This window comes from Solanum verrucosum, unplaced genomic scaffold (genome assembly GCF_900185275.1).
Source record: "Solanum verrucosum unplaced genomic scaffold, falcon-dt-bn FXZP01000128.1, whole genome shotgun sequence".
Classification (NCBI taxonomy): Eukaryota; Viridiplantae; Streptophyta; class Magnoliopsida; order Solanales; family Solanaceae; genus Solanum; species Solanum verrucosum.
The window spans coordinates 1,304,346-1,316,634 of NW_026020327.1; the positions used below are offsets into that span (position 1 = coordinate 1,304,346).

Consider the following 12,289-nt stretch of genomic DNA (forward strand, 5'->3'; position numbering starts at 1 on the left):
TCTCTTCAATCACCCCACATTTGTTGTATTATTTCAACCATATCAAATTATATATATGCTCTTAAATTTGACAATTTAAGGTTGAGTGAGTTCAAGGCACAAGAAGTGTACTTTGAACTATAGAACAAAAGACGTTGGCAAAAGATGGCATGAAGATGGTTTATTTCCGATATTATATTACACTGCATAAGACACAATTTTCACTAATTTCTAATATTTTTTTTGCAGGAATTAACTCAACAAGTCAATAACGTTCTATAGGTTTTAACCTTTGGTCAGTAATATCCCTATTTGAAGTGAGAAGATAGAACACTACATGCTTCTTCCTTGTAAGAATTCACTGCTTAGTGTATTATTTATCTTTTTTTTCAATAAAAATACACTAATTTATGTTATTTTCTTCACTTACATTATCTATCATAATCTTCCTTTGAGAAGTCTATGAATTTTGAGATGCAACAACAAACTAAAAGATAAAAAAACATAGATCCAAAAATGGTAGATGGACTGCATGGGGAAGAAGAAGTCGAGATGGTGATATCTAGGTGCACTTGAATTTGAGAAGGCTTGATTTGAAATATGAATTTATTATTTATATGGTGTTTCATGCTCACACAAAATACATTGATGTTGACTTATTGTCATATTATATTTTATGATACAATATACATCATATTCAACTAATATTTTCTACCAAATTTTTAGTTGAAATGACTCATATAAGTAAATCAAATAAAGGATACTTATACATGCACTTATGATTTATATATATTAAATTAATTCTCTTAAGTTGATACAACTTCAACAAACACTACTTTCATCTGACAATAACTACTTGATGGGCCTGAAGTATTTGTAACCATTAATGGTGTTGCTCATATCCACACTATTTGTCGTTGAAATATCATTTAGGTCGAATATTTTTTGATAGAGTAAAAGCACTATACAAGAAAGCGTTATACAATTTGTTGACTGTATACAACTGCTAACTATAGTAGTAGTTATCAAAGTAATAGAATACAATGCTAAAGGAACTTTCTTTCTTTCTTAAAACTAAGGGGATCATTTCAACTTCATTTGATATTAACTTTTGGTGTGATGTACTTTGTGATGATAGTGAATATCGGTTGAACTATTCATCAATTGAGCATGTATCCTTCACTTTCAGTTTTGGTGTTATTTCTAATGTTTTAAGAAGTTTAAACTATTAGCATCGAATACACGTGCAACGCACGTGCTCAAAACTAGTATTATTAAAAGTGAGAAGCACCAAAGTGCAAAGTTGGATTACCTTTTTGCCCCTACACTAAATTAAAATGTTGTAAACTATTTATATTAATTAATTATTAAAGTTATTTTTTATTCATTAGTTATGAGTTACACCTCCTCCAATATGGCTTTTAAGCATTTTTAGTTTTCTAAGCATCAAGATAAGTTTTTTAAGCATCAAGATATTTTTCAATTTTCTAGACGTATACTTAATTAAATTAAATTGAATGGTACAACAGATGCATGGAATCTCTTTAGTTAGGGCATCTCCAACCCTAAACTCTATTTTACTCTCCAAATATACAGTTCTTTATTTTTTCAGACAACCAACTCAAACTCAATTCTCTATTTTACTCTCTAAAAAAGAATATTTTTCTCTCTTCAATATTATATTATTATTTCTATTTCATTCTTATTTTCTTATTTCATAATATAAATCATTTCTTTCTTTTTCCCAAATAATTACTTTATATAATTTTCATGTGATAAAAAATTTTATTTTTTCAATTTTTTATTTAATATAAAATTATATTTTATTTTAAATTTCTAAATAACATAAATTGCAAGAAAATATTATATAATATACAAATTAATGAATAAATTCAAATCAAAGTGAAATACAATTACACAAACACTCAACTTTCAAAATTATTACGTTTCTCCCATAAATATTCTATTAATGCATTACGAAGTTCAAAATGAGTATTTTTGTCCTTAATTTTTTATGTCTAGCTAAAAATTGTTCAAACCGGAGACTTTCATCTACCATCATACCCTAATTTTTTTTTGAATAGTGATATGTATGACATTTTTTAGTAGTATAAATGATATAGACTTTAGATTCATACAAAATTATTATTTCTTTGAGTGGATGTTTTTTTGAAGATGTACACGCAATATGTTTAAATAAGATGTTTTAAATATTTCAACCATTTATATCAAGTTTCATATTCGTGAGCATAGATCGATTATATTATATTCCGTAATATGATTATATCTAAATAATTTAATTAATATTTTCCTGTCAAATTTACATATGAAGGACTCGTAATCTTGAATCAAACAAAGAAAGTTGTACGTGCAATTGAATTTTTTTATATCGATTAAATTTTCTAATGCCACTAATTATTAGCTATCTCTATCACAAATAAACACTATTTTTTAAGTGTATCCCATGAAATTGACAATGATGCATTATCCACCTTAAAAAAACATATGTTGATAGTATTTGTACTAACATAAGGAATATGGAAAATGATCTTAAGCAGATCTCAATGGCTATGATGTTTGGTATCACGGGTCTCATGACAAACTACTTGGGTGTTAGTCCCCGGGCAAGCAAGACAACTTGATGGAATTGTTTCAGGCACAAAACTCATTTATAAGAACATGTGGATGTCGTCCCGAAATATTTGCATTCTTTTGATGATTCTTAGCTAAATGAAGTTGTAGAATAGGTTTTTGTTTTTATAGTTTGAGCTCTTTTTACAGGACTATTCTGTCCAAAGTTCTAATGACTCTAATCTTAGCAAACACTGTCAAAATTATTATTTTGGTCATATAACATTTTGCTAGTGAATTCAGATTTCTATATCTTAACTAATGTCTTGTAATGTTGGAAGCAGCTAAAGATTGGCTCCTCTTCAATATTCTACCTCCATTTCTACATTTCTCTATTAGATTTCATGCAAAGGTTAAAGAATGAAAAAGATCAAAAAGTTGTTGAAATGGTCGATAATTAGAATTGCTTGATAATAATTATATGAGACAAACGTGCGTTGCACGTTTTCGAGAACTAGTTATTATAACTATAACTTGGAAGCATCCAAAAACTTTAGCTACTGTAGGACAAGCCAATTTATGCCAATTACATAGGAGACTTTGAAATTATTCAGTCCTGTCAATTTTGAGAAAAAATTGTACTAGTCTTTAGTCAAGCAATAATATTTTTAAAATTTTATAGTTGGATATATCAAATTCACAGGAGATAATGTGGACAAGTTTTTTTGGTAGAAAATGAATTGTGCAATTTTTGTAGACTAAGAATTGACATCTCCCACAACTTTCAAGTCTCCTTACTTTTCTGTAAATGTTGACTTGTTGGTCTAGTCCGTCTAGACTAGAGTACCTTTAGGTCCGGGGGGAAGAGCTAGAGTGTAGACTACGTTGCTTCTAAAAATTCACTATTTTCCCACTGAAATGTTTAGTGGTTATTTCCATTTTCATAATGAAAATTTCCTCAGGGAAATCATGTTCTATATCACAAATTTTCCATTGATTCACGGTGGGAAAAACCTTTGTTTCTAGCACTGCGAATTCAATTAAATTCAGTTGCTTAGGTTTAGTTTTTATTTTTAGTAAAAATTCATTGAATATGTATAGATTATTAATTTAGAACTCCATAACTTGAAAATATTAGAATTCAAAACTCATTAACTTCAAATTTAGCTTTGGCTTTCCTTAGATCTTTATATTGTTCCAACTATAAACGGAATGTAGAGCATTACAATCCTGTGATAAAACTGATGAATTTTTTTAAAATCGAATTTGTTATTGATGAAAAGAGGAAATATGCTTCAAAAGTAAAATTTGCATGGTAAAAGAAGGTATGTGAACTAAACAGTAAACAGATGGTATAACCAATGAAAGTTGTGGTGGAGTGGTAAGTACTCTTTCATCTTTAATCGGTCTTGGGTACGGAGGCGCCTTTGGTGAGGAGTGGTTTATCCTTTATTAAAGTAGGACTCTCCGGCACAAATCCAGAAGATTAGTTAGCCGGAAAAACATAGTACCAAAGGCGAAAAAAGAAGGCATGTTTGACAGTTTGAGAACCCAGTAGTTCTTTTGGTAAAAAAACAGTGCTATGCTGGTGGTTTGGTAAAATCCTGCTAATAGTGAAGAGTTCTACCCTTGATCTATGCAGTCCTTTTATTTTGTAATATGTTTCTTTTAATAAAAGGTGAATGTAAGGACCTTATTTTAATCGGTTCACTAAATATTTTCCAACAGATTTTTTTTTGTTTAAACACAAGCGTCAGAGGAGAAAAACTCTCTGCATCTCTAGAGGATATCTAGACTATGGACAAAGGGAGTTAATGTGCTTTGTGAGGACTCCCCATCGGCGACACGAGTCGTGGTTGTTGCAGATCCGCTTCTGGTATGGAGAAACTTGTAAGTCTCCTAAATTAGAATTTACAATTCTATACAACAACAATGGTTGCCAGTCACTTAGCAAAAAATATAGTTGCATTGTACTACATGTAAATTTGAAGAGAAGTGTTAATATGGACAAATCTCAAAATGGGAACATAAGCCTTGAGATTCATTACAGCAGAAGATAAATCCATGTAGTTCTGTTAACTGGTGCCTCCCTCCCGTCCCCGGCGTGCGCCCGCGCGCTTGTCGGGCGACCAACGAACCCCGGCGCGGAAAGCGCCAAGGAATACTAAAATTGACAGCCGCATGCTTCACTGATTAACATAGAAATGAAAGTTAAGGATCAACGTGTGATGGCCATGGCTGATACAGGGGCTACTCATACGTTTGTGGATGTTAAGATTGTTGCAAAATTGGGGATTAAATTGACTAGAAGTCCCTACAAGAGATGGAGAATGATGTAGAAATTTGATACAATTATGAAAAGTACTCTGCTCTCTTTGGGAAAGTTGGGATACTTGAAACTTTAAGTACAAGAAACAAAAAGTGAAGAAGTTTAAAACTATATGGCACTTAGAAAAGAAGAAGGACTAGGAGGCACTGGAATTTCTACTGTTCCTTCCAGCATCAGTAGAACTTTCTTCATTGAAGGGCGAAGTGATGGTTCCTCTTGAATGCACCAGATGCTTATTTTCACCATTCTCTAGAATTGTCTTCTATCAACCTCCTCGTCCCTGACTAGTTTATCTAGCTCTCCTGCATCAAAGCAATTGTAAACCCAGTATTCAAGAATTGCCTCATTTTCATCGAGGCTCATATCAACACACTTCCGCCTGCAAATCAATTCCAATAGGACAACACCAAAACTGTAAACGTCTGCTTTCACAGTGACTGGCAGATTTCGGTGCCATTCTGGTGCAACATAGCCTCTGGTCCCTCTTATCCCTGTGTAGGTTCTTGTTTGGTTTTCTTTAAGAGCTTGGCCATTCCAAAGTCAGATATTTTTGCACAGAACTGATCATTCATGAGTATGTTCTGAGGCTTAATATCACAATGGATGATTTATGTTTCACACTCGTCATGCAAATATAGGAGGCCCCTTGCAATATCTCGAGCAAAGACACACCTTTCCTCCCATGTTGGCTGTTTTTCTGGTGTAAAAAGTATGTCCACAAGTGACCCATTGGTCATGTACTCATACACCAGAAGCCTTCTGGATCTGTCCAGGCAATAACCAAGGAGGCGGACTAGATTTCGGTGATGTGTCCTTCCAATGATTTTTATTTCAGTTTGGAACTCTGTTTCCCCTTCTACCAATTCTTTGTCTAGTCTCTTAACAGCTACCACTTTCTGACCTTCTGCCAATATCCCTTTAAATACTGTTCCAAATGCCCCCCTCCCTAACGCTTCTTTGAAACCACTGGTTGCCTGCTCTAGTTCTGCATAGGAAAATGCTCGTGGAGCAACATCCTCGCTCAACTGAACACTTCTACTCTCCTGGATTTTTCTGTAAGTCCAGACATGAATTCTGTGAATGAGAAATCTAGAGATGCCCAACACCAATGCGTCCACTATCAGTCAACGGACCAGGTCCCTTGACTCAGTATGAACAATAAATGAGGCGTAAACAATAAAGAAAACAACACAAGTAGTTTACGTGGAAACCCCCTTGCTCAAGGGCGGTGAAAACCACGACCTGTCCTCACAGGCTTTCAATCCAACTCCATTTCACTCAAACGGAGCAACAGTTTAGATTACAGCAGCTGCAACCTAGGAATTTACCTCTAAATCCCTTCCCCCTATATGTAGTAACTCTACTACAAAGAAAACAACTAAGCAGATACAACACTACCCACTAAGCTACCTAACTCTAGATAACTTAGACTTCAACTAAGTAGATACAACACTGCCCACTAAACCACCTAACTCTAGATGACTTAGAATTTGTCTAAGCAGATACAACACTGCCCACTAAGCCAGTTACACTTAATTGGCTTAGACTTTTAGATGAACAAAACAACTATCTAATTCCTTTATAGATTAGGAATAGATTTACAATATTAGCACGGAAGATATAATCCTAAGACAACTAAGCAGCAAGCAGCTCTATCAGGTCCCTGTTGCTCTTGAGGATAATACTTCTTGATAGGAGTGGTTTTTGCTTGTGTTCTTGAGAATTTCAGGAGTGCAAAAACTAAAAATGTGTCTATTGATTAAAGCCTTTTATCTAATAGACACACACAAGGAAGCCATGCTATTGTCTGAGGATTCTGGCACGCTTGGAAGCCGTGCACCAACCTCACCAACTTTCTGTACTTTTTCCAGCTGGCAATTTCAACAAATTGTCACAAGGTATCAGGTACCATTATAGGATCCCTTTGTTTGTCAAATCATCAAAACTAAAATAACATCAACCAACAAAGCAAAAACAGTCAATGTAATGCTGGCAATTAGGATGTCTATCCTTAGCTTTTTGCCTTTTATTTCTTCAATCTTCTGATCAGGCAGCTCTTTGTTAGGTACATTAATGCCCACCTTGACCAATGCAAGATTAGAATTACGCTGGTCTCTCCTTCCATCCCTCAAAGGCAGCCTTTGCTTTCTACACACTTTGTCTTTGAACGAAGCAGCCTCACAGTTACAATCCTGTAGACAGGCTTGTTCACAATCTTCCTTGGTCGTTACGGCCAAAACAACATAAGTACTATCTTCCCATCCTGTGTTTTCAACTGTTCTCATATCATAGTATTTGGAAGTGTTCTCCTTTAACTGACAGGTTTCTGTGGTGAAATTCCTTTCACAGCCTGCACTCCAATTTCCTGGCATTACAAAATTAAATCCAGGAAGACAAACATTTAGCTTGAGCATCTATAGTGGTGCAAAAACCATTAAGCCCACAAAGGCCTTTTGGATCACACCCATCATTTGTTGATGACCATATCGTGGAGCTGTTCTGTTGGTTCAGAGAATGTGAATAAACTCGAAAAATACCATCAGCATCAATTTTCATCATATAAATGATGGTCCTTTCTCTACGGTAGCCTCCTTTGGTTAGATTTTTTAGACCATTGGTGGAATTGAACAAGTAGAGGAGGCCGTCATCATCAAGATTCAGTGAAACATTATTCCCTAATCCAGCGGTGTAGGATGCGTAGTAAGCATATGGGGCACTATCTGCTGTATTGACAGGGTACTGAACAAGGTTCCCATCATCTTGCATTTTGAGACGGAAAATCCCTAATGAGTCATCTGTTTCCGAGGCACTCGAGAACAGCTCTTGTCCAACTGATATATGCTGACCAGGTAAAAGTGTGTTTGTTGGATTGTCAAAACTTTGCCAAATGACATTGCGATCAGAATCATAGAGCGCAAAGTTTCCCGTGTCCATCAGGGAAGCTGAAGCAATGGCTCGAGAGGGATTGATGACAGAGATTTCCTGGTTTCCTACTTTCACAATGAGCCTTCCATCATTAGTTAAGAGCAAGACAGTGTTGCTCGGGACAACAGGACTGTTCCTATTTGCTGTCCACACTGCTGTCTTGTTAGGCATACCGACGATGTAGATTCCAACAGCATAGCCATTGGTTTGTTCATAAAACCCAAAGGCAAAGCGCCTGGATGGTGAAAACCATGATGAATTGGTAGTAGGTGTTAGAGAAGAGCCAAGAGTTATATTAAACTGCCTTTGTTGTGCTAGTGTTACTGCATGAAATGCAGATAAGATTAATAACCATAGCAAAACAGCCATATATTTTAGTTTTTTTTTCTGATTTATCACAAAATGGTGATGCTAATATGTTATAAATTCAGTTTATTAATAACGTCCAAAGACTTTAGCTACTGTAGGACAAGTCAATTTACGCTAATGAAGTAAAAGACGCGTTACATAGGAGACTTGGAAATTATTGAGTCAAGCAATGATGTTTTTAAAAATTGACGGCTTCCACTAACTTTCAAGTTTCCCATTATAAATGGTCTAGTCCGTCTAGAGTAAATTTAGATTCGGAAAAAGAGCTAGAGTGTCAACTATGTCACTACTAAGAAATCACTATATTTCTATTGAAATGTTCAGTGGTTAAGAAATCATGTTCTATAGCACAAATTTTCTACCGATTGAAGGAGGGAAAACCTTTGTTTCCAGTAGTGTGTATTTGATTGAATTCTGCAGCTTAGGTTAAAACTTTATATTTTTAGTAAAAATTCATTGAAAATGTATAGATTATTAATTTTGAACTCAATAACTTAGAAAATGTTAGAATTTAAAACTCATTAAGTTTAAGTCTTAGCTTTGGCTTTCCTTACATCTTTATATTGTAATTCCAACTATAAATGGAATTTAGAGAATTACAATTTTGTGATAAAACCGATGAATTTTTTTTAAATAGAATTTGGTATTGATGGAAAGAGGAAATATGCTTCAAAGTAAGATTTGCAAGGTAAAAGAAAAAAGTACCATATGAACTTAACAGTAAACAGAAGGTATAACCATAGAAAGTTGGAGTGGAGTGCTAAGTACTCCTTCATCTTTAATCAATCTCGTGTATGGAGGTGCCCTTGGTTAAGATATGGAGAAAATGGAATTATTTGAATTGACATAAACCACAAACCACTAAGCAAGTATATAATCCTTCTAATATTGAAGAGTTCTACACTTAATCTACACAGTCTTTTTATTTTATAATATGTTTCTTTTATTAAAAGATGGTCGTACGGACCTTATTTTAATCGGTTAACTAAATATTTTTCAATAGAATTTTTTTGTTAAATAGAAAAGCTCCAGAGGATAAAAACTCTCTGCATCTCTAGAGGATATCTAGACTATGGACAAAGGAAGTTCATCTGCTTTGTGAGGACTCCCGACCATCGGCTACACGAGTTGTGGTTGTTGCAGATTCGCTTTCACTATGGAGAAAATTGTAAGTCTCCTAAATTAGTATTTACCATTCAAATACTACAACGACGGTTGCTAGTCACTTAGCACAAAATATAGTTTCATTGTACTACAAGTAAATTTAAAGAGAAGTGTTGATATGGACAAATCTCAAAATGGAAACATAAGCCTTGAGATACACCACAGCATAAGATAACTGGTGGCAAGAAGAGGTGGAGAATGATGTAGAAAATTGATACAATTATAATAAAGTAGTTTGCTCTCTATGGGAAAGTTGGGATACTTGAAACTCAAAGTAGAATAAACAAAAAGTGAAGAAGTTTAAAACTATATGGCACTTAGAAAAGAAGAAGGACTAGGAGGCACTGGAATTTCTACTGTTCCTTCCAGCATCAGTAGAACTTTCTTCATTGAAGGGCGAAGTGATGGTTCCTCTTGAATGCACCAAATGCTTATTTTCACCATTCTCTCGAATTGTCTTCTATCAACCTCCTCGTCCCTGACTAGTTTATCTAGCTCTCCTGCATCAAAGCAATTGTAAACCCAGTATTCAAGAATTGCCTCATTTTCATCGAGGCTCATATCAACACACTTCCGCCTGCAAATCAATTCCAATAGGACAACACCAAAACTGTAAATGTCTGCTTTCACTGTCACTGGCAGATTTCGGTGCCATTCTGGTGCAACATAGCCTCTGGTCCCTCTTATCCCTGTGTAGGTTCTTGTTTGGTCTTTCTTTAAGAGCTTGGCCATTCCAAAGTCAGATATTTTTGCACAGAACTGATCATTCATGAGTATGTTCTGAGGCTTAATATCACAATGGATGATTTGTGTTTCACACTCGTCATGCAAATATAGGAGGCCCCTTGCAATATCTCGAGCAAAGCCACACCTTTCCTCCCACGTGGGCTGTTTTTCTGATTTGAAAAGTACGTCCGCGAGTGACCCATTGGTCATGTACTCATACACCAGAAGCCTTCTTGATCCCTCCAGGCAATAACCATGGAGGCGGACTAGATTTCGGTGATGTGTCTTTCCAATGATTTTTATTTCAGTTTGGAACTCTGTTTCCCCTTCTACCAATTCTTTGTCTAGTCTCTTAACAGCTATCACTTTCTGGCCTTCTGCCAAAATCCCTTTAAATACTGTTCCAAATGCCCCCCTCCCTAACGCTTCTTTGAAGCCACTGGTTGCCTGCTCTAGTTCTGCATAGGAAAATGCTCGTGGAGCAACATCCTCACATAACTGAACATTTCTACTCTCCTGGATTTTTCTGCAAGTCCAGACATGAATTCTGTGAATGAGAAATCCAGAGATGCCTAACACCAACAAAGCAAAAACAGTCGATGTAATGCTGGCAATTAGGATGTCTATCCTTAGCTTTTTGCCTTTTGTTTCTTCAACCTTCTGATCAGGCAGCTCTTTGTTAGGTAACACATTAATGCCCACCTTGACCAATGCAAGATTAGAATTACGCAGGTCTCTCCTTCCATACCTCAGAGGCAGCTTTTGCTTTCTACATTCTCTGTCTTTGAACAGAGCAGCCTCACAGTTACAATCCTGTAGACAGGCTTGTTCACAATCTTCCTTGGTCGTTCCACCCAAAACAACATAAGTACTATCTTCCCATACTGTGTTTACAACTGTTCTCATGTCATAGTATTTGGAAGTGTTCTCCTTTAACCGACATTCTGCAGTGAAATTCCTTTCACAGCCCGCGCTCCAATTTCCTGGCATTACAAAATCAAATCCCGGAAGACACAAACATTTAGCTTGATCATCTATATTGGTGCAAAAACCATTATGCCCACAAAGGCCTTTTGGAATACACCTATCATCTGTTGATGACCATATCACGGAACTGTTCTGTTGGTTCAGAGAATGTGAATAAACTCTAAGTATACCATCAGCATCAATTTTCATCATATAGATGATGGTCCTTTCTCTACGGTAGCCTCCTCTGGTTAGATTTTTTAGACTATTGGTGGAATTGTGCAAGTAGAGGAGGCCGTCATCATCAAGATTCAGTGAAACATTATTCCCTGCTCCACTGGTGTAGGATACGTAGTAAGAATATGGGTCAGTATCTGGTGTATTGACAGGATACTGAACAAGGTACCCATCATGTTGCATTTTGAGACGGAAAATCCCGAAAGAATCATCTGCTTCCGAGGCACTCGAGAACAGCTCTTGTCCAGCTGATATATGCTGACCAGGTAAAAGTGTGTTTGTTGGATTGTCAAAACTTTGCCAAATGACATTGCGATCTGAATCATAGAGCACAAAGTTTCCAGTGTCCAGCATGGAAGCTGAAGCAATGGCTCGAGAGGGATTGATGACAGAGATTTCCTGGCTTCCTACTTGCACAATGAGCCTTCCATCACTAGTTAAGAGCAACACGGCGTTGCTCGGGACAACAGGACTGCTCCTGTTTGCTGTCCATACTGCTGTCTTCTTAGGCATACCAACAATTGAGATTCCAACAGCATAGCCATTGGTTTTTTCATAAAACCCAAAGGCAAAGTGCCTGGATGGCGAAAACCATGATGAACTGATAATAGGTGTTAGAGAAGACCCATGTGTTATATTGAACTGCCTTTGCTGTGCTAGTGCTACTGCATGAATTGCAAATAAGATTAATAACCATAGCAAAATGGTCATAGATTTTAGCTTTTTTTTTTCTTCCTTTACTCTGATTTATCACAAAATTGTGATGTTTATATGTTTTTCAGTTTATCATATATCATATCATATCATATCATATATTACTATAAGTGGGAACAAAAAAAGTTAAAAGTTGAATTACGATTTTATCCCTATTATAAATTAAAATATTATAAAACATTTAATTATTTAATTTAAATATTAAATTGTATCATTTTAATTAATATGTTAATGACTTTTGCACTTCCTTAGATTAATTCCTAATTAAAATATCTAATTTAATACATATTTATCATCTATAATTTATAT

The 12,289-nt window shown here is 35.4% G+C and overlaps 1 protein-coding gene and 1 pseudogene across 1 annotated transcript; both read right to left on the bottom strand.

The window, feature by feature from the left end:
- Positions 1–4,987: 4,987 nt before the first annotated feature.
- Positions 4,988–8,182, bottom strand: LOC125835920 (G-type lectin S-receptor-like serine/threonine-protein kinase LECRK3; annotated as a pseudogene).
- A 1,442-nt stretch (positions 8,183–9,624) lies between these two features.
- LOC125835711 (G-type lectin S-receptor-like serine/threonine-protein kinase LECRK3) lies at positions 9,625–11,977 on the bottom strand. The gene has a single exon (XM_049514816.1). It carries the CDS (start codon positions 11,975–11,977, stop codon positions 9,644–9,646), a length of 2,334 nt encoding a protein of 777 aa, XP_049370773.1. The 3' UTR covers positions 9,625–9,643.
- Positions 11,978–12,289: the final 312 nt, after the last annotated feature.